The following is a 22,353-nucleotide window of genomic DNA, read 5'->3' as shown; positions in this document are numbered from 1 at the left end:
TTGTGCCTTGGGACCTCTGGATGCGGCTGGGGGCATGCCCCTGCTTCCGTTGCCTCTTAATCGGACCCGAATCCAGTATCCTGGAAGTAAATTCCAGTGGGGCCCATACTGGAATCATCCCTATCCCCTCCGGGTTTATCGGATTCCCGGATGGTTCTGTGTCAACCAGACCAAAGATGCCACCCTTGGACGCAATATAACTTTTACTGGGCGCTCCTCATGCAAGTGTACGTGTAACCCCACTGATACCTCTGAGTGTGGGGGAGCCTGCACCAATTTAAATCTTTTAGCTTTTAGTTCTATGGGTGACCATACAGCCACCCAGAACAAGGATCCTGTATATTGGATTTGTGGGACAAAGGCTTTCCACCACCTCCCCAACGGTTGGTGGGGCAATTGTTATCCAGCCTTCCTTTTACCCCCCATGTGGCTGCTCCCTACCACCTCATTTCCCCATCGCAATCACAGATCTGTTGATATCACGAATATAGCCTCAGGGAGCAAGCAGACCTGGGGAAAGGACGAAAGGCCACCTGAGCGAATAATTGCCAACTATGATCCGGCCTCCTGGAACCCTGATGAGTTAGTAGCAGGTGCCAGAGAGCCCATTTACAATCTAAACCACATAATCCGACTCCAGGCAGTAGTAGAAATTATGGCCAATGCAACAGCCACCGCCCTTCGCCTTGTTGCCACCCAGCTGGATGAGACCCGCACTGCTGTCCTCCAGCTGCGTTTGGGAATGGACTTTATTCTGGCCAAACAAGGAGGATTTTGTGCTGCCCTCAACCTGACTGGTGGAGCATGCTGCTTCAATATTTCAGATCATGGTGAAGCCATCCGTAATCTAGCCGCAAGTATTGAGAAGGTGGCACACGTCCCTGTACAAATGTAGGAAGGATGGAATATGTCTTGGCTAGATAAGTTTTTGCCAAATGGGTGGCTCAGCGGAATGTTTGTTATGCTCTTAGGACCAATTTTATTTTTATTGCTTCTTTGCTTCTGTATTCCCTGCTTGGTGCAATGCTTGCAAAATATGGTGCACAAAACAATGTCGCGCATGATGGGTCCCCGAGTGATAGCTTTGATGCGTGAATATCAGCCTATTGCCTTGGACGAGCCAGAAGGCTGTCCAAAAGAAGAGGAGGGAATGAAGGAAGGGAGAGTTTAGCTCTGTCACAATATAGATAGCAATATAGATTGCCTGAGCAGCTTTGGCTTTAGATTCCAATAAAGATTGCTTAAGCAGGTTTGGCTTGTGACACAGGTCAAGTAAAGAATAAGAGAAGCCACGTAGGCCCAAAAGACAGGGAAATGGGTGAGGAACTTGCTTAACGTGATTATCCTCCTAAGGTAAGATGCTAGGTTGGCGATTGGTGATTGGTGGAAGGAAGGTGTACCTACAGTATAAGAATGCCTGCCAAATGCCATGTATTTGCGGCCAGTCTTTGAGAAGTGATTCCACTGGTTGTCTCTGCGCAGATCTCAATAAACTATTTTCTCCGAAGAACTCTGGTCCCTGGTGAGTTGTCTCCTCTGAGGTCCTGGGGAAGCGGGCAAATGAGCCTTGGCTCAGGGTCCCTATAATATAATAAGGCTTCAGGAAGAGCATTGCGCCCGGGGAAGGGAAGGAGTCAACAGAGACACCAAAGGGTTAAACCAGAGAAAAAGCTGTTTATTCTACCTTCCAGGCTGGTAGAAGGATCATTCACAGCAAGCACAAACCGAAAACATTTTACAAGCAGGTTTTATCCATTTTTTCAAATCCCCCTTCCCTCCCAATCTCCTGAACTTGCATAGAATTGTTTCTCTCTCTTGTTCTACTGGCGCAGTTCCTGGATAAAGTTGCAACAAGCTATGCGCGGCCGGCAAGGTCAAAGGCCTGGGAAGTACAGAGCATTGTTCTTCTCAACTACCTTTGTTACAGCAGAGCAAAATGCTTAGCTAATGCTTTTAACTACTGAGAAAGTAATTTTGAAACATATTGAGGCTTGAGGCCTGGTTGGGGGGGGGTGACTACACAGGCCTAGGTGGGGTCACCCATCCTCACCTCCTTCAGTAGCTCAGAGCTCTGGGATAAGCTTGGTGTGGGGAACAGCAGTCACCAATGATAAGAAGCTGAGGGAACTGGCTGTCAGCAGCGTATCTTCGCTGCTGGCTTATGCCAAAAGGTTCCCTGACCTCAAAGTAAGCAGATCACTTTTGTATACTCATTTCTTTGAATACTTCCACCCCACACCCTCTAAGAGGCTCCCAAAGCAACTAATGCAAATAATGTGTGTCCCTGGGGTGTCAGGATGATTCCAGAGGCATGTCCGGCCCTCTTCCCTGGTGCTGCCCTTCCACCTCTGCCCAGGAGGCTGCAGGGTCCATGGAGGTCCTCTGGGGCAAGCGATTGAGCCCAAGCCTGAGGGAGGCCAGTCTTTCCTGGCTAGGGCCTGCTTCTGGGTTCTCTTGCACCTGTTAATGGTGGGTTTTGTAGTGTCACAAAAGGCGTCTGATCCAGCTTTCTCTTTCCTCTGCAGAAGGCACTAGTCCAATGACAGCTGTCATGTATGTGGTCAGCACCCGAAGAAGGTAACCGAGTCTCCACACCTTGGGGATGCAGAGTGTATGCACGGAGCTGACTTTTCACTTATTAGCTTTATTGTTCGACATCCCAGACCTTCTTGCAGTGTTTGCTGTGCCTTGCTGGCCTTTTCCACTTGGCCTGAGAAGGCAGGGCCCTGACTGACTCCAGCTACTAAAATGGCGTCTCTCCCATTCTGGGACCAGACTCAGACGGAGGAGAGGGGTTTACCTGAGGCTGTATAACCCTCCGAAAACCCCTAAAGGCAGTCAGGGGACAAGGGCACCTGTAGGTGTCTTTGTGCCTGCTCCTGCTACTGAAGAAGCAAGGGGGTTAAGATGCTGTGTCTCAAGCCCTCCGCCACTGAGGCAGACTCCAAGTCCGCCATTGCAAGACACAGAGCTCCTTCACAATTTGGAATATTGGATCAAAATTAAAGGTGCCTCCAGATATGTGGACAGTGAGGTGTAATCTGAATGAGACTATCGAGATTGAGGGATGAAATTAGAGGGTCCTGCCTTGATTAAAAATGGAGAGAATTATTAATTTTATTATTATTATTATTTAAAGTCTGCAAGGGCTTAACACCTACCCCATCTGGATTAAGGAAATGAAAGTATCACAAGTGAGGTCTGTTAAAGGACAGCTGGAAGTTTGTGAAATGCTTGAAATTTCTTTTCTAAAATGGATTACAAAGAGAAGACTGGACATAAATTTCCAACTTAGTGAACTGTGCTGATATCAGACTATAGACATTACAATAGACTATAAGTGATGAGAGGGGAACCATTGTCTGGAAAATAAAGAAAATTGTACAGGAAGATTTTTGGATTAATGGATCTGGCATGCTGGCAGGTTTTAAGGTTAACTGTCAGGAAAACAAAATGACTATAGACTAGCAAAAGACTGATGGAGAAAACTGGATTTAAAAGTGAAAAAAATAAAGTATTTAAGTTTTACTGTATGAACTGTATGTTATTTCAAAATAATTTTGTTAAGACATGGATGGAAATCCAAAAGGATATGTTAAGATGGGAAAAATAAAACTGTCCTTGCTGGGTAGAATTTCTGTGATAAAGATTATACTTTCTCCCTCCCGGTTATTAAGGAAATTCAGGCAACTGTTCCCAGAGTGGTTTAATTATCAATCCCTCCTTCCAGGGAATTGTAGCTCTGTGTGGAGAGTATAGGGTTCTCCTAACAACTCTTGGCACCCTTAACAAACTACAAGTCCCAGAATTATTTGCGTGGAGTGGCGACTGTTGAAAGTGGTGCTTTAAATGCAGGTTGTGAATGAGGCCTCAGAATCTGTACACTCTAGTAACTGCCAAACCAATTTCAGTGTTTTAAAAAGCCCCTGTTCCCCTTTATCTCCGCCTTTTCTTCTTGGCGCTTCCCAAATAGCCGTTATTAAGCAGATACAAGTCTCATGTTTCTCCAGTCTGTTACAGGTTAATGATTTTCTCAGCCTCCTCTGGGGGACTGCTTCTTGCCAGAAAGGAGACTCTGATGGATGGCAGTCGAGTGTCTTTTATGCTTGGTGAATGGCAGGGAATGCTGCTCTAGAGTTGGGCATCTTCCCACCCGCCCTGCCCTGCATCACTGACACCAACCAGGAAGAAATGGAGAAAAAGCAAGATTGTCCTTCTTTGGTGATTTCTCTCCTGCTGAGCTAGGCCTGATGGCATGAGGAGGGCATGGCAAACATCTGAGAGGCTGGCACACAGAAAACGGAGGCTTCTGAGGCAGGTGTCAGGGCTGGGTATCTGCTGAAGTGTGGGTCCCTGTAGGCCGACTCCTGCAGCATCTACTTCTCATCCTTGCTGTTCTGGTCTGTCCACTTTCCCTGTCCTTGAATACATTAAGAGCCTGTCTGCTGAATCAGGCCAACCCCCCATCTCTGGTCCTGCATCCTGCTCTCTCAGTGTTAACTGGATAGGTCTACCATGGTAAGGAGGAGACTGAGGAGATATAATAGCCATCTTCAGATATCGTAAGGGCCGTCACATGGAAGATGAAGCAAGCTTGTTTTCTCCTGCTCCGGAGGGTAGGACCTGAACCAATGGCTTCAAGTTACAGAGAGATTCCAACCATCAGGAAGAGCTTTCTGACAGAACAGACTCTCCTTCCTTGGAGGTTTTTAAGCAGAGGTTGGATGGCCATCTCACATGTATGATCTAGTTGAGATTCCTGCACTGGAGGTTGGACTAGATGACCCCCAGGGTCCCCTTCCAACTCTACAATTCTATAAACCTCAGAATGTATCATAAATTGGTATCGTAGTGGCTTTATGATGTGAAGAGGGTCTTAGTATCTCACTGCCGAATTTCAACCACCATATAAAACAAGCAGGGAAAGAATCTGCATTCCAGGGACAGCATGACACCTACAGGCAGAACCAACAGATTCAGGGTGCTGGAGGAAGTATCTGCAAACTATTCCCCTCCAAGCTGCCAGTGGTCACAACTTTACAGACCCTGCCCTCCAGTAAAATTTCAAGAACCAGTATATTCTTGAATATACATGAGCCCAGAAAGGAAAGTGTTTTGCTATCTTGTCAGACATGTTCCATGTGTTAAGTATTCAAACATCCAGCCTTTCTAGCTATAGTCTGTACAACACATTGCCAGACCCTCCAAGTGTCCCTATTTTCCAGGGATGTCCCTGATTTCGAGAAGACATCCCAGTTTCTGATGTGTTCCCGCAATGTCCCACTTTTCCTTAGAATGTCCCTATTTTCATTGGAGGAATGTTGGAGGCTATGGAGTTATCTGACCCCCAAGCCTTCGGAAGACAATTCTGTTTAAGTTTTTTTAATGTTTAATGTTTTATTATGTTTTTATACATGTTGGAATCTGCTCAGAGTTGCTGGGGCAACCTAGTAAGGTATGTGAGGTATAAATAGTAAGATTATCATTATTGAATGTGACGTCTCTATTTTCATTAGAGAAATGTTGGAGGCTATGTTCTGCTCTATCAGGCATGGGGAACTTGATGCCCATCAAGAGGTGTATGGGCAGAAACATCAGATGGGCCATATGTCTCCACCACAGGGCTTAAAGCATAACAATCTGCTTGCACAGAAGCAAAGCTATCTTAGGACTCCCCACCAACCACCTCAACATCTGCCCAAAGAGGTATGTGGGGATAACCCCACTACGACCCCAAAACTTCCTTGTGGAAAAGCTCTCAAGTCTCAAAGCACTGATCTTGGAGTGCCTCTTTTAGGGAACAGGCCCAGATAGACACACACAAACACATGCATGTGAACACGCACACACACGCGCACGCGCACACACTCAGATCACCACACACTGGTTACACTCAGGGAACACATTGGGGAAAAATAAACAGGTTGTTTTTTAATTGTGGAACGGAATTCCAATCAACAGATTTATAGGGCAGGGCTAACATCAAGGCCTGGAAGCAGAACTCAATGCTTTGCTCCGGAAGCCTTTAAAGTGACATGATGCACCTTAAAATAAATTAAGGGGGCTGCAGTTCTCTTCTTTTGTCATCAACAGATCTTCACTTCATGCTCTTGGCAAACTCTTCCCCTTTCTTGATGGAAGCTTTCAGCTCCGAAACCGCCTCTGCCACCATCTTCTCTTCAAAAGGAGAAATCTTGCCAATGCCTAGGTTCTTCTCAATGCCGTTTTTCTAAAAGGGAAGGAGGGGGGAAGTGAGGGGTGGGGAGATTAGCACAACAAAGCAGACGCTAGAGAGACAAATGTTGCTTTAGCTGGAAAAGTCTCTGTTACAAAGGCCACATTCACACCACAGGTTTAAAACACTATGATGACAACTCCCATCAGCCCTAGCAAGAAAAACACATGGAGGTTAGAGAAGGCTTCCCTAAACTACCTAGGGCCAGGTAATGCTAAAGACCTCCTTTGCAAAATCTGCCTGGTGTAAAACCCTTGCCCTGAACTCTGCTCTCTCTGTCCAAGCAAGGTCACCCAGCCCGGCCCCAGAGGGATTTAAATCCCCGTTCACAACCCACCACTTCCTTCTGGCATTGTCAAAGTTATCTCCCTCCTCTATCCTTTTTCCTTCCACTCCCCCTTCCCCCAGTTTGGGTATCTTGTCTTTTTAGGTTTATGAGTCTGAGACCAAGGCTTCTCCAACGCAATGCCAGTGACAGGCATATGCCTGAAAAAATGGGCAGAATTCGAGAATCAAGTGGTCGGAAGGTGGTCTACACATATATGCAAATAGACACAAGTGTCACCACAGCTCCATACCCCAAACAGCAGTGGCGTGGAGAAATATGGGCACTCGGTTTCCTCTGACCGGACGAAAGAGCACTCGATGACCCCCTCCTTCCCATTCATCGCATCCAGGACCGAGAAAACAAACCGGGCACCAGCATAAGCCATAGAGAGCGTGGCTGATCCTGTTGGGGGAAAATGGGAAAACATTCAACAGCGTGGAGGAACACGGACAAGGGGTCTGCCTACCTAACGTGCCAGCACAATTCTGAAGCCATCATCCAGAGTGAAGTGGGAAATGTTCCAGTGGTGAACCCTGCCCCCCACAGGCCAACTGTTTCCCCAAAAGGAATACAGCAAGCTTCCCAGCACACAGCATGCCTCAAAAGATGTATGCTGGTGTAGCCTACTAGCTAACAACATGAGCTAATAATCAAGGGGTCCTGCATTTGAATCTCACTTTTGCCATGGACCAGCTATTCTCTCTCAGCCTCAGCTGCCCATCTGTAATAGCCGACATAGAATCATAGAATCTTAGAATCATATAATCATGGCACCCTCTAGATTATTTTTTACTCCTAATGCCTACCATCCCTAACCACTGACCACATTGGGTGGGGTTGGTGGGAGTTGGGAGTCAAACAACATCTGGACAGTACCACGTTGGATACCCCAATCTGCAATTACAAGGACAGTAATACTCCTCCCCCACTTAACAGGGTTGCTTTAAGACAAGACAGAAAAACATCTGTGGCCCTCGTCTAGATGTGGTTGGACTCCCAACTCCCAGCAGCCAGTATGGTCAATAGCCACTGATTATTTGGGGGGGGGGGGTTACAGTCTGATAACACCTGGAGGACCACAGGTTACCCACCCCCACTTTAAAGATTGCAAAATAATGAATTCATCTGCAGCAAAGGGAGATGAACTCATCAGCTGAACTACATACCAGCCACTATATGGCTCCTCCTCCTCCTGAACCATTTTTTCCCATTTCATTTGGCCCTTATAGAAACTTTGTTCCTTTTACACCTTACTCCTTTTCCTCCCTTTCATGCCATGTCTTAAAATCTGGATTGTCACCTTCATGGCAATAACCATCTCATACAGCCCTTTATGAAGTGTCTAAAGTTTCACTGAATGGGAACAAGGGTCACTGGGACACTGCACCACTTTGTCTCTCAGGAAGAATATGAAGGCGGCTTGGGGGGGGGGGGCGGACCAGCCTAAACTCTATCCACTGGTCAGAGAAAGAAACTGTAGGGACCTTGCTTCCATTGGCCCTGCCACAACGAACACTCCCAGCTGCCAGCTATTCTGGGACTGCAGAGCTGAAGGGAAGCTCAACACTCTCGCCTCAGCTGGAGAATTTTCACCTGCTTCCTTTGTGGTTGCTGGGCTGGGAGAGGGATCAGTCCAGCTGGACAAGAAGAACAAGCTGCACTGCTGGCCGGCAAAACACCTGGTGAAGGGGCACAAGGGGGAAGCCTGCGGCTGATAACTCACTAAGCCCCACTGGTAGCACTGCCCCACTTAAGGATACTACATGGGAATCCAGAGGGGGAACGTTCCCGTGCGTCAACCTACCTGCACCTGCTTTTGCCTTGACAACCTCCGTCCCAGCCTCCTGAATCCTTCCAGTAAGGGCTGTCAACTGGTCCTGAGGGAAATCTACTTTGGGCGTACACTGTAAGAGGAGGAGGAATAGATTTATGATTCAGCCATGTATGAGTCATATATTAAGTTTTGTTTATTTTATTAAAATTATTTTAATGAGTGTTACATGTACCCTGCTTAAGCATTTATAAGATTAAGGGTTGTATCCAACATGTGTCACATTCAGAGGAGACCCACTGAAATTAAATGACATAACTCAGGTTTGCTGAATGGGTTGACTCCCAAGTAGAGTTTGGCTGGATACAACAACATGGGTGGGGAATCTCTAGCCTGTAGGTTGAATGAGGCTCGACAGAGATTCCTATCTGGCCCACAAGGGTGTTTCCTCCAAATCACACTCACTTGCCCCCATGGGGAAATCAGTAACACACCCAACCCTTGCAGGAAGTAGAGCCTGAAGGAAGTGCCTCTCAGCTGACAGCCACTGACTTCAAGCTTCTGGCATCGACTGCGTCACCGAGCTCCCCACGCAGAATTTTGTCATCGGTCGATCAGGAGAATTTTAATGTGCAAGAACAAAAGAGCCTGCTGGATGGAGCACACCAATGGTCCAGCTAGTCTAGCACCCTGTTCTCAGTGTGGCCAAACAGCTGGGAAACCAGCAAGCAGGATCCAAGCGCAAGAGCACTCTCCCCTTCCTGTGGTTTCCAGAAACTGCTATTCAGAAGCATGGCTGCCTCCAACTGTGGAGGCAGAGGATAATCATCAAGGCTAGTAGCCATCAATAGCCCTCTCCTCCATGAATTTATCCAATTCTCTTTTAAAGCCAACCAAGTAGGCATCACTGCCTCCTGTGCAAGCCCCCTCTGAACTCACGATCACATGCTCTAAGATAAGACGGACTGTAGTGCTTTCAGCCTCTCTTTCCAATTGGTCACATAAGCCTTTCTCTTCCCATTCATAGCCAAACTCTCCTGGAAGGCTCTGGCAGCTATACTTCCGATAACAGACACTTTCCCCACATATACACACAGGCAACTTTTCCAGAGCCAGAGCTATCATGAAACTCTGGAACAGTTAGGACTCTAACACAGACCTGAGAAATCAGAGGGATGATAGTCTTTCCTGCATGGCCGCCGATCACAGGAACGTTTACACGAGCTGGATCCAAGCCCTGTGGAAGAAAGGCAGGTTTCAGCAAGAATCTGTAGTCAACATCTGCAGCAAGCTGGATGGGCTCATTGAGAAGTAGGAATTGGCACGCTGCCTCTACCACAATTAGCAGCAATCATATGAACTTAAAAGGCCAGCAGACCCAACAGTATTGCAAGTACACCAGCCCTTTAAACTTGTGCCTACCGATGGGCTGGTAGCCAGACAGGCTGGTATCAGTTTAAGGACTGATAAAGGCCACAATAACACCATACATTTAAAGCACTATGACCATCATGGCTTCCCTCAAAGATTTCTGGGAGTTGTAGGGGTTTTTTGAGGTTGACGAGAATTGTTATGGAAACTCCTATTCTCCTCAGAGCTAAACTTCCCAGTGGTTTAAAAGCCAATCCTCTTCCAATGGAACTCTGGGAACTGTAGTCTGAGAAGAGGAATAGGGAGCCTCCGAACAACAGTCAGCACCATTTAAAAACTACATCTGTCAGGATTCCTTGGGGGAGGTCAGGCTGGCTTAAAGTGGTATCACAGTGCTTTACATATATGGCGTGAACACAGCCAAAGATTGGTACATCCACTTCCAATCTGGAAATGATCTGATGCATGTTGTTGTTGTTGTTATTAAAGTATAAAACTGAACTGTTGAATTGAAAGGAAGGTTCTGGGCACCAATCCCCAAAATACATGTATTATGTACTTTTGCATGACGGAACATACTTTTCTTTTTTTTTCTTTTTTTAAAAAAATATATGTGCATGCTCTTTGCACCTGCACATGGATTGCGATGATACAGAACCAATATTCCCAAGAACCCGACTTTCATTTTATGATTGGGGGGTGGGGGCGGGAGTTCCTATCCCTCGTGGAACTGAGAAACGCTCAAACTAGTGGGAAATGTTCCGTTAAGACTTGGGCCCTTCCAGGGCGTGATTAAGAAGTGAGGCTCTAGCACCTCTGCCATTATGTCTCTCCCAATTCCCATGCTTATCTTTCATTCCCAAAAAGAAGTGGTAAAAGGCAAAAACCTTTATAAGGTATATATTCAATTTAATTTGCAAAATGCAAATGAACTGCAGGTGGGGGCAGAACGGAAACATCAAGGTAACCCAACACTGCAATCCTGAGAAAAAGCAGGTATTTAAAGTGCCCTGGCTGCAAAAGAGCAATGAGCACAGATTTGAGAGGCCACAGATTTGGAAATACAGCTTCACACTTGAACCCACTATCTGTGCAACAGAACTGCGCTCAGAGGTTCTTCGGCCACCGTTTCTTCCCAACTCCAAGAGCGGGCTAATAATATGCGGAAGATAGATCTGGAAATGTTTTGGCCTGCAGCCGAAGTGCAAAGGAGTAAATCAAAACCACATCATGGGATTTCTATTTATTATCCCTGCAGCCTTATGCTAAGGTGAAGGGAGGACATGCTGTTCTGTTTCAGAGGACAGCAGCTGGCCAGAGATCAGTTTTTCTTTGGCCCAGGACAATAGGCCTTCCATGTCTTTCACAAAGTGTGCCTAAATGGCAAAGAGATTACAGGGCGTTGAAACGTCAAGCTGCCTTCTGCTTTGTGACTAGACAGGCAGAGAAGGACCCGCAGAATCTAAGGAAGTTAGGGTGTTGATCATCCTAGCAGACCCTGAAGCAGCAACCAGGCTGTTGAACACCAAACCACCCAAGTAACAGCTAATGTGTCACCTACGGAAGGATGTCTGCCACCCAGTCAACAGCCTGCTGGGCATGGCAGCTTACAATTTTTATAGGTTTGATTCAGCCGTCTGTAGTTGCAGAGGAAAGATTAAAGGGTACAAGGAATCCAGCTGTTGTTCAACAACAGTTCAACAATATCCAGAGGGCACCACGTTGGCTGCCCCTGCTTAGGTGTAATATGATTTGCCCTCTTGACTGGCTACTTCCTCCTGCAGCTGCTACTCTCTGAACCATGATTCTGTTCACAGTCCCTTGTTTAGATTATCCACATGCTGGAAGATAAGTCCCAAATCTGCACTCAGTAACAAAGTTTGTAGCATTAAACACTGGCTTAAAAAAATTAAAATCCAGGCACATTTTCTACAGTAGAGCCATTTCTGGCAGGAGTGGAGGCAGCTCAAGGACAGAGCCAAAAATTCATTTTCTAATTGGGCCTGTACCACAGACAGAAATCTGGGGAAGTTCCATCACCACAAATCCTTATGTTACAGTGAGACCTAAGGACATTAATGGAGTCCTAAACGCCAAATGTGAGCCCAGACTGCAACAACATACCTTCAGTTCAGCCACAAAAGTGTTTGCTCGGACAATGTCCAGTGTTGTGACGCCGAAAATTTTGTTGGGGTTGTATACCCCATGCTTCTTAAAGACCTCAGAAGTAATTGGGATGGTAGAATTGACCTGAAAGCAAAAATAAAAAATCATTGCCCTTTTAAATGCACAAAAGCTCCCTCTATATCAGGGGAGAAGAGAGAAAAAGGCACACACCTGTTTCCCAATCCGGCTACTGTCAGACACACTGCACTCCTTTACTCACAGGCAAAAGGAGGCTGGAATTTGCTTACCGGATTTGCAATCACACAGATCATGGCTTCAGGGCAGTGCTGGGCACAAGCGGCTGCCAGGTTAGCAACAATGGTGGCATTCGTGTTGAAAAGGTCATCACGGGTCATGCCTACAGAGCACAGTGGAGAAACTTACTAGCTGCATTCCAGTATCTATGTAACCCCCATTCAGATGAAGAGAAATCACATCATAGGTACACTCATAGATAAGTCCCCAGCTGGGCACTACACACCAGAGAGTCTGTGGCCCTCCATACCTCTCTGGCCCTCAGGGCACTCCCTAGACCATGCCTCTCTCTGCTCCTGCTACACACCCACCACAAGTGCCTTTGAACTGTGCTAACGCCTCTTACTTGCCTAGAAGGGCAATGGAGAGATGTGGAGACTTCTGCATGGCTGGAATGTAGTCTACCACACCAAAGCAAGAGTTGTATATCCATTCCCCTGCCCATCACTGACTGGCAGAAGGCTGCCCATGAGGGAATGCAGTCCCTGGGCTGAAAAAGAGGCTCCACCTGTGATGTTGACATACATGCCCCAGGAAAAGGCAGGTGCCTCCCTTGTCTGCAACACCACTGCACTTCAACCATCTCTGGTTGCCAGCATGGAACAGAGTAGGCTGAAGCATCCCCTCTGGCAGCAGCAGGCAGCGAAAATTTTGGCTCTTCCTGACCCCCTCCAGAGTGGAGGGAGGAATGACGCCCCTGGTGGCAACCTCACACTGAGTGCTCCAAGTACCTCTGAGGCCCAGTGTAATTGTGCAAGCTGGGTTGAATTTCAGGATTCAGCTGCATTGCACTGAACCACTTGGAATGCCAAACAAAGAATACCTCCCCTCAAAGCTGATGAAAGAGCCGGGTCTCTCCCCAAGGCCTCAAACTGATTTTCCCCTCAGGTTTCAGAAGAGGGTAGGAGCTCTTGACAAGTTTAAATTAAAAGGCATGGTTGCCAGAAGTTGGAAAGCATGTCTGTGGATGCCTGCAGCACTGGGTAACCCATGAGCAAAGTTCTCAAGTGTCAGATGGAGACAGTGGCAGGAGGCACAACAAGCAGGTAAGTATTTCAAGGAAAAACAGACTTCGCACTGCCTAAAAGGGCTCCAGCCTACCTCTCTCCTCCCCCCAAACATTCTTATAATGTGGGGATTAGAAGCTCTGAAGGTCTGCAGGAAGGAATTCAGGTCAGCAAATGTTGGACAAGGCAGCATATTATGGGGACATAGGAAACTGCCTTACACAGAGAGCTGAGTGTTATCTACACCTTGTCTAGCTCAGTCTAGCTCAGTGTTATCTACACCTTGATTAGTGGTGGTTCTCCAGGGTTTCAGGCATCGATCTCTCCCAGTTCTAGATATGCCAAGGATTGAACAATGGCCCTTCTGCAGTCAAAGAAGGTGCTCTACCACTGAGCTATGGGCCTTCCTATGGCAACTGGGAGAAGCCTGGAGAATAGAGAGGGAGGGAATTAATAAAATATTACAAGCTATTTTAAGTTTGCAGCGCTTTCTCCTCAGGCCATTCTGCTGCCAACTGCCCTGTGGGAAGACTCCCAGTTACAGTTTATGCATGCTGACGTTGTTTATTGTGGTTTCTAAAAACAAGTTTTATGTTTCCTGTAAGCTACCTCAGAAAGCAGGATATAAATAATTGTACACAATAAATAAAAATAAAATACAAGGTGTCAAGTGCTTTAATCCAGCTTCACTGAAGAGCCACCAAGTGAAGTCTTATGCACAGCCCTTTGAGTCTAATAGAAGCTCAAGCAGGAACTGTTTTGATCACTGGCCTACAAGGGGAGGCAGAGGTACGAGTTGTCCCGGAATACTATACCTATTCCTCAGGCACAAAGTTGAATGCCTCAACAGGGGCACCGGGAGATGCCAGGCGCACTCACCCAACAATCCCACATGACTTGGTACTCCTTACTCCTTTAGAATTTCCGTAGATTAAAAGACTTACCCGGCTTTCTAGGAACACCGGCTGGAATAACAACAACTTCGCAGCCCTTCAGAGACTCTGGCAACTGCTCAGGTCCTAGGAAACCTGAAGTGAAAAAAAGATAGCTGCATTTACACTTTTCTATTGGCAGATCACTCATCCAGATGAACTCAACATGCTGAATTACGTGTGTGTGCAGGAACTGAAGACACATTTAGACCACGACATGAGCGGTGCTTAGGAATTTGCTGTTGATGAACCTAATTTTTTCCTATTGTTTATTTTAAAAATAGCATCCTGAAGCAGTATTCCATTGCATCAAGATGCAGCACCTTGCAGCTTCCAGTCAATACTTAACACATTTCTATACCACCCTTCATCTAAACAGATTTTGCCAATATAGACAATAAATTAACTAAAACCCAACACATCATTTATAATTAAAACTTAAGACAATGCACACTAACATCAGGAATCAACATTTAAATATTCACCCTGAATATTACACCAATTAAAATATCTGGATAAATAAAAATGCCTTAACCTTCATCTTAAGACATGGACAGGCCAAGATGCCTCTTCAGGTAAGTGGGTTCCAAACCGTTTATTGCTTTAGTAACAGCACTATGCACTGATTCTCAATGGGGCACAAATATAGGCAGATTAAGAGCTTCGTGGAGCAGCAGCAGACAGCATGTCAAGCAAGCTAGCCAGACAAGTTCACTTACTCAAATTGGGAAGGCATATTCAGACGGGGTGGGACGGGGGTGGAATCTACAAACAGAGCTCTGAGCTGAGCAAGCTCAAGCACCAACCAACAGAACCCTCTCCATAAGCTTTATATCATTTGTAATTAAACCTGCAGTTGAGTGTGAGTGAAGCTTTGTCCTTCTCAACACAGAGACAGGGTTACTGTGGAGGATAAACAAAGGGCCACCCTTTGCTGCTTGCTCAATTCAGAGTGTGGGATACTGCAAATGGGAATGTGTTTCTCTCCAGGCAACCTTCCAACCGGGAAAGAGAAACTCATGGAGAGATTCATAGCCACTGCAGCCACGCACACACAAACTTGCATTTCTTACAATGTCCTCCAGTAATAAGAGGGCAGAGATAGATCAGGAGAGGTAGATAAGCAGAGATTCTCTGTCACTGTAGTTCCACCTCCCACCAAAGTGATTCACGGTGGGAATTGGAAGGATGAGGCCAAAGCTTCAACTCTGCTAACAGCCACAACACAAAAAAGGAACCACCCTGCTCTCCCTTGTTCTACACTCCAGAGCATTCATGGGTTTGCACTTTAGCACACAGATATGCCTTTGCAATAAACACAAATCACACTGATGCCACATCACTAGCCTGAATACCCTTTGCAATTATGACAAGCATCTCCACCTTTTCCAAAGCAGAGAAGAACAGGAACTTTTCCAAGACCTCACACACACTTTTCCACTGGGCAAGTACATTTATAGGAAGCCTGCAGCGGTAGGTAGCCCAAGACTTTTCTAGTTTTTTCAGCACAGCAACCAGCCCATTCTGCAAACAATTTGACTTTGTGTGCAAAGCTCTGAAAAACCTTGTGGGGATAGATTAGATCTACCACATTTGTCTGGCTTTGGATGACACAATAAGCAGCAAGATGACACAATCCGAAACAGAAGCAAATGCTTCTTAATCCCTTTCTACAGCCACACCAGAGAAGTGCCCAAGCCAATGGCTCATTGCAGCTCATTCTTGCAATGCTAAACTATGGTTTAGTGTAGGGGTGGGGAACCTTTCTCAGCCTAAAGTCCATATTTGGTCCTACCTGGCTGTGCTCACCTGGGTACTGAGTGCAGCACCAGGGCAGCCTTGAGGGTTGGAGAAGGGGAGTTGCTGTATATAGACATTCTCTCCCCTCCAGGCTCTCTGTCCAGTTTTGCGGGGTGGGGAGAATCTAAAGTGTGTACTCCTTGCTTTGGGCAATATGCTGATGACACACAGCTCTACCTCTCCTTTATATCCGCAGGTGTGGCGGTGGATGTGCTGTTGTCTTGCTTCAGTAATGGACTGGATGAGAGCCAACAAAATGAAGCTCAATCCAGATAAGACTGAGGCACAGTTAGTGGGCGGTTCCCTAGACTGGATGGATGGAAGGTTGGCTATGAATCAGAGGTGGGAACCCAGGGGTGGGAATCCTCTAGTTGCTGCTGTACTACAAAGTCCCATCAATTTCTGACCACTGGCCACTGGGAGTCCAAGTTAATCCACATCTAGTGGGCCACAGGTTCCCTGCTCCAGTTATGAATGATTATTACAATCATTTAGAGAAAGCAATGGACGGGATAATCTGAAGCTGAATCCGGAGAAGACGGAAACATGGTTAGTGGGTGGTTCCCTGGACCAGATGTACCTGCATAGGGATACTTCTGAATCCATCAATGTTGCTTGAGGCTCAGGTGGCACGAAGTAACTTGTCAGCTTTGGCTAGTGGCCGAGCTCACTCTAGTTCTCGCGAATGCATATCCATTATGGGTTTCTTACAACCAACTACATCTATAAACGTTGTGGATTAGGAGCACACAAATTATATATAAACACAGAGCACTAGGCCAGAAGCTTAACCAGCAACTCATACCTTTCACTTCAGCTCTCGTTTCGATGTGGCTGAGGTCAGCTGCTACACCAGGAGTGTGGGCAATATCATAGAGGTTGAGACGACTGATTAAGGGGCTGTTCTTCAGTAGGAGAGAGAGAGGTTGGCCAATCCCACCAGAAGCACCAAGCACGGCCACCTTAGCATTGTTCTAAGAGCAGGCAAAGAGAAGAAAATGATTTAAAATGGAATATTCTCAGGCGCTAACCAGAAGTGGTCAAGTGTTACTCTTGTGCAGAGCTTCCCAAAGCTTTACATGGTCACATCACATCCTTCATCATAACATGAAGAACATCTGAAGTTTGCATGACAGCCTGGATGCCCTGTACTGGCTGTAGTGCAAACCTTCTGGAGGGTACCAGCTTGGCAAACGCTGCCATACAGCATAAGTCCAAATCTTGCTTCATCACCCAACAGTTCCTGTCTCACTTCCGGAAACACAAAACAGTACGCCGGTTGTCCCAAACACCAGAGGTCTAAGTATTTTCCCCATCCAAGGAAGAGTTTTTGAACATACACCAGAGATCAGTATACAAATTACTTTATATGTTTATGGCAATAGCCAAACAAATTGGTATTCTTGGTTAGAACTTGTAACCTTCCGGGAACTAAAGATCTCAAATTTGAAAGAGCACCCTATATCCTATACAGGAGTTTCTGTAAAAAAAAATATGCAGCTTACTAAATCACACTAAATCAAATCCTTCCTTAAGCCCCCCTTTTTAGCACAGACTCTGGCTTGGCTGGAAAGTGAGCACCAAACCCTTCTCCTTCATTTCTTTAAGACTTCCACTATATATTAGCAGTAATTGATTAGGGACAATGGGAGACTTGTAAGCAGCTTTGCTGATAGACAAGAGGGGCTTCTATCCTTTGGCCAAGGAGAAGTTAAGCCACTGCCAAGTTCTCCAATTACTTCCATGGCAGACTGATGCCGCTGACAGTGCAGTTTTGAAAGAAGGAAACTGCCAAGACTACTGAACCAAGCAAAGGTGATCCCAATGCCTGCGTTACATGTGGTTAATAGCCCAAGGAGGAGGGAAACGAAAAACATTGAGGATAATATTGGCTGAACTGATCCCCCTGCCTTTGGAGGCACTCTGACCTCAGGGCTTTGAGACTCAAAATGGAGGATTTTTCAAGGTCAACAGGGACAAGAGGATTCACAGGCCAGATTAACAAACTGGATAACTTTCTCAGGGCTTGTATTAACAATTGACAAGAAACAGAATAAAGCTGCCTGCCAAGTCACACATTTTATTCCTTAGGTGGAATGCTCTGGTGAACAGAAAGCCCTGTCTCATCAAGCCAGCTCACTGCACCCACAAAAGCTCTTGTCACAATAAGCTAGTTAGATCAAGGATGGGCAACCTGCACCCCTGGCGTCTAACTGTGTGTGTGTGTGTGTGTGTGCGCGCGCGCGCGCAGGCAAGGAAAAAAAAAAAGAAGGGGAGAGAAATAGAAAGAAGGGTTGGCACGCAGCCCTTCCCCGATAGGTTGTCCCATGGGAATATAGCCTCTCCCCTGCCCAAAGTAAATGCTTAAAGAGACACAGTCACTGCTTTTCACCTCCAAAGATCTGTGCATACTTTAATCCCCCATTCTCCACTATTACTTCTAGAGTCCAGAAGATGGAAGGGGGGAATTCCAGTTTGAACAAGCCAACTAGACACATAAAGCTGATTAATCCATAATTTTAGCTTAGAATACCATTTTAAACTGTTTATATTATTCATTTTGCTTTTTATAAACTTGTATTTTAAATACTTTGGTTGACAATTTTAATGTGCATTTTATATTGTTTGCAAACCACCAAGAGATTTAATTTTCAGTTAAGCAGTATACAATTTTTGTTAAATAATTCAAAAAAAGTGGCTCCAGGTTTTTAGAATATTTGGGTTTGCCCAGAAATGAAGCTTAGGCCCTCACTGGCGCAGATCAGAATGACTGGATGGACAACGGGTTTAGACTAGCATTTCAAATAGAGGACACTTAAGATACTAATATTTTACAGTGTCCCATTTAATGTTAAAATACGCTGAGGAAGCCTCTCCCTCTAATGAGCTTGAGCCCCATGCCACATTCTCAGCCAAACCAGGATAGCTTCCTGCTTATGTATCTTGATAAATGCAGCTGTGCAAAACTATTAGAATCATATAATTGTAGAGTTGGAAGGGGCCCTGAGGATCTTCTAATCCAGCAATGCGGGAATCTCAACTAAAGCATCCATGACAGATGGTCAACCAACCTCTGCTTAAAAAACCTTCAATGAAGGAGAGCCACCGTCTTCATAGGAAGTCCATTCTCTTGTCAAGCAGCTTTGAGTTCAAAGAGTTGCTAGACTTTTCCACAGCTCTAGCCACTGACCCATCCACAGGGGTAAAATATAGCCAGCTGCAACACAGCTCTTTGCTACATAGAACTGCCTTCATCCACAGCCGATCCACCAGGCTACATCTGTGGGAAGCAAGGCAGCAATCCCACCACCACCACGTGTGCCTGGAACCAGCTGCAATCTGGCTCCTGCCCCTCCTAGACCTGTATCATGCCGTGTCTGGGGCTGACGGGGAGTCTTAGTCCAAAACACCTGGACAGAAGCAGGTTGGAGAAAGATGACTCCCCTAAAGACACAAGCAGGCCACCACAACAATAACAGTCCACCAATTGGCTAAAACATTCAAGGAAGCACTCCTGTGCAGTTTGTTTTAGTACTGGTTCCACGGAAAATTCTGGACATCTCTAGTATTTGTGCTTCCTTGTTTTTTACTGGTTTATTGCACTAATTTTATCCTATTAACTGTCTTGCTATTTTATAATGAGTCTGGCTACAAATCTTTGAATAAATAGAATTAAGTGGAGCAAATGGGGGAAAGTTAACAAAAAGTAACAGGCACGAGTAAAAGCCCTGCAAGTTGAAGGCCAGCAGTGAACTGAAGAGTAACAGATTCTGTCTCCCACCTCCCTCCCTCTGCAAAGCCCAGGAATTTAAAGTAATCAGAGGCCACTGATATTGCAGAGCTTTCTGCAGCGAACACAGATGATTCAGAAGGGAGTGTTTTTGCTCCAATGGGAAGTAGCGGCAATTGTGCAAGAACAGGAGAGCCCCAACCCTGAAAAGAAATGAGCAGAAATGTTATCGTTAATAGGTGGGAGTTGCAAAAGACTAGGAAGGGTGAAAGGTCTGTAAAGTAGCCAGGATGAAGGATGTTGCAAGACATTTGTACAAATTAAATGTGAGGCCTGAACTTGTTAATGAAGTGCTTTCCTGGCAAACAACCAAGAAGCAGAGCACTAATGAGGAACAAAGCCTAAAAAAAGTAATAGGATGAGAGTCCTTGTGTTATTCTGAGAGGCGCATCAAGCTAAAAGGAACTGGTGCAGACAATGCCATGAAACTTTATTTATTGACCACAAGGTCATTTGCCATCAGGAACCTGCCCCTCCACCAACACACACCTCTAAGTCTTGCTGCTTCCATCCTGTATCCCCAACAAAGTGAGGCTCATTTCCTCAGCAAACCTTCCAACCATGCTAGCCTGACTTGGGCTCCTCCCATCACTAGTTTGAGTCTTCCCATCCCATTCTGGCGCTGCCAATACAAGTTCTTCCACATCTTTTTTTCAATCTAGCCTCTGCTCAGTCATCTGCAAAAGGGTCACGCCATTCCTACCATCTGAATGGGACTTAAAATACAGTATTAGCCCAAATCTTTATCTGAACTGGCTTTTCACACCTTCCTGGGCTTATAGGCAGCTATTCACACTAAGCAATTTACTGACGATCCTTCCAGTGGACTTTTAACAAGCAGTTCTTTTCCCCCACCCCAAAAGCACATTCCTCCATTCCCAATAGAATTTCCTCACCAAGACTTCTAGAGCCTTAGTCAAGAGACTGGACAGATCAATTAAAAAACAACAAACAACATTTGTCAGAAACCATAGATTCCTTCTGCAAGTAAAATTTATTTATTGCATTTATATCTCACCTTTTTTCTCCTAAGAGCTTGAGGTGTCATATATTGTTCTCCCTTTCCCAATTTAATTCCCACAAGTCTGTAAGGTAGGTTAAGCCGAGAGGCAGTGACTGGCCCAAGGTCATGGCTGTGGAGATTTGAACCCTGTTCTCTCCCAGGTCCTGGTCTGACACTCTAACCACTACACCACACTGGCTCTTGGTGTGAATAAATTAAAACGAATTATTTTAAAATGAATAAAGAAGACTACCACATTTATCAAGGGGATGACCAAAATAAGACAAAATGGTTTAATTATAATGGTTTTATCCAGGACACACGGCTGTTTTTTATGCAACTTTTCTCCTTATGGAGAGACACAATCAAGTAATAGCAAAGACTGCAAAATTCCCAGCAGCTGCTATTTAAAATAAGGAGGACCCATGGTGCTCTCTGAATCTTACCTTTGTATAATTCTTAATCTGAAAGCGTTACCCGCTGTATATGCCAAATGCATTTCGCATAAAAGCTGCAATGACTGCGAGATGCAGCAAATAAATGCCTTTTAAGACAAAATGCATCAGCTGTATATGCAGATGAATGGATTACACCTCCACTCAACATTAGGAAGTTTCTCTCTCATCTGCAAGTGTATGTGACTGAATGAAGTAACCAACTCAAAGGGAAAAGATGAAGTCAGCTATAACCTCCAACACCGAGCCAGTGTGGCGTTAAAGACCTGGGGGAGTCCAGTCCCCGCAGGAAGCTCTCTGGGTGACCTTGAGGGCCAGTCACTGCCTCCAAGCCTAACCTACCTCACAGGGTTGTTGTGAGGATGAAATGGAGAGGGAGGGGAACCATGTGCACCACCTCCTAGGATTAAAATGCAGCAGAGAAATAATAAAAATAATCAAGTGGGCAACAGCCGACCAGCCCTCGTAACCACGCGGGGTGCAGCGCCACCGAAACCTGGCTGCCTTGCACAGCGCCGAGCACAGAACACCCCAGGCGCATGCGCACTATCTCATTCAAGCAGGCCCAAGCCACGGCTACTCGCTGCCGCCGCTGCCTCGTCCCACGTCAGGTAACCCTCGCGGGCCCCCGTCGCCTCCCCGCTTCAACTACCTGGGAGGAGGTGGCGAACCCTCTGCGGAGCGCGGCGGAGGCGGGCCGGGTAAGGCGGGAGAACATGGTCGTCGGCTGCGAACGGCGTGGGAAGAGTCGGCGGCTTCTTTCTCCTTCGGAAACGACCTCCAGGCAGCGAGGGCACCGCGAGACTTCGCCGTCGTTGTCTCGCGAGAGCTCGGTCTCTTGCCGCTTTGGGCTTTCCGTTTCCACGCTCGCCGCGCCCACCCCGTTTAAGCCCCTCTCGCGTTTTCTCGCGATGTTTTTGCACACTGCCTCGCAAGCTATGTACCTGTCTGGGAATTTGATTCATATTTATATTTTATATATACACATTTTATATATGTGTTAATATAGTAATCAAAAATACATTTTGGCGTTGGTGGAAGAATCTTACACACATCCACACACACCTACCTACAGTGAGTTGCAAACTCAGAGTAAATCCATTTAAATTAATGGATTTAAATGTAGATGCAATTCTAATCCCATTTTCATGGAAGTAACACCCCACTGAATTCAATGGGACTCATTTCTGCATATACATTGATTGGGAATGCGCTGTAAAATCACGCCCCTTAATTTGGA

At 46.0% G+C, this 22,353-nt stretch overlaps 1 protein-coding gene and 1 long non-coding RNA gene across 2 annotated transcripts; one reads left to right on the top strand and one right to left on the bottom strand.

Moving 5' to 3' along the window:
- Positions 1–1,696: 1,696 nt before the first annotated feature.
- On the top strand, positions 1,697–3,533 carry LOC309331454. Its single transcript, XR_014151855.1, has 2 exons — positions 1,697–2,187; positions 2,526–3,533. It is a non-coding gene; the product is annotated as an uncharacterized lncRNA (long non-coding RNA).
- A 2,377-nt stretch (positions 3,534–5,910) lies between these two features.
- MDH2 (malate dehydrogenase 2) lies at positions 5,911–21,926 on the bottom strand. The gene is made up of 9 exons (XM_081843611.1): positions 21,766–21,926; positions 16,671–16,839; positions 14,078–14,161; positions 12,120–12,229; positions 11,830–11,955; positions 9,494–9,571; positions 8,368–8,467; positions 6,814–6,965; positions 5,911–6,229 (listed from the first exon to the last, which is right to left on the bottom strand). The coding sequence occupies exons 1-9, from the start codon at positions 21,829–21,831 to the stop codon at positions 6,098–6,100; spliced, it is 1,017 nt and encodes a 338-aa protein (XP_081699737.1). The 5' UTR covers positions 21,832–21,926; the 3' UTR covers positions 5,911–6,097.
- Between the last annotated feature and the right edge of the window lie 427 nt (positions 21,927–22,353).

The sequence above is a fragment of the Podarcis erhardii genome, assembly GCF_964252035.2.
Source record: "Podarcis erhardii genome assembly, chromosome: 16".
NCBI lineage: Eukaryota > Metazoa > Chordata > Lepidosauria > Squamata > Lacertidae > Podarcis > Podarcis erhardii.
This window is presented reverse-complemented; position numbering and strand designations above follow the sequence as displayed.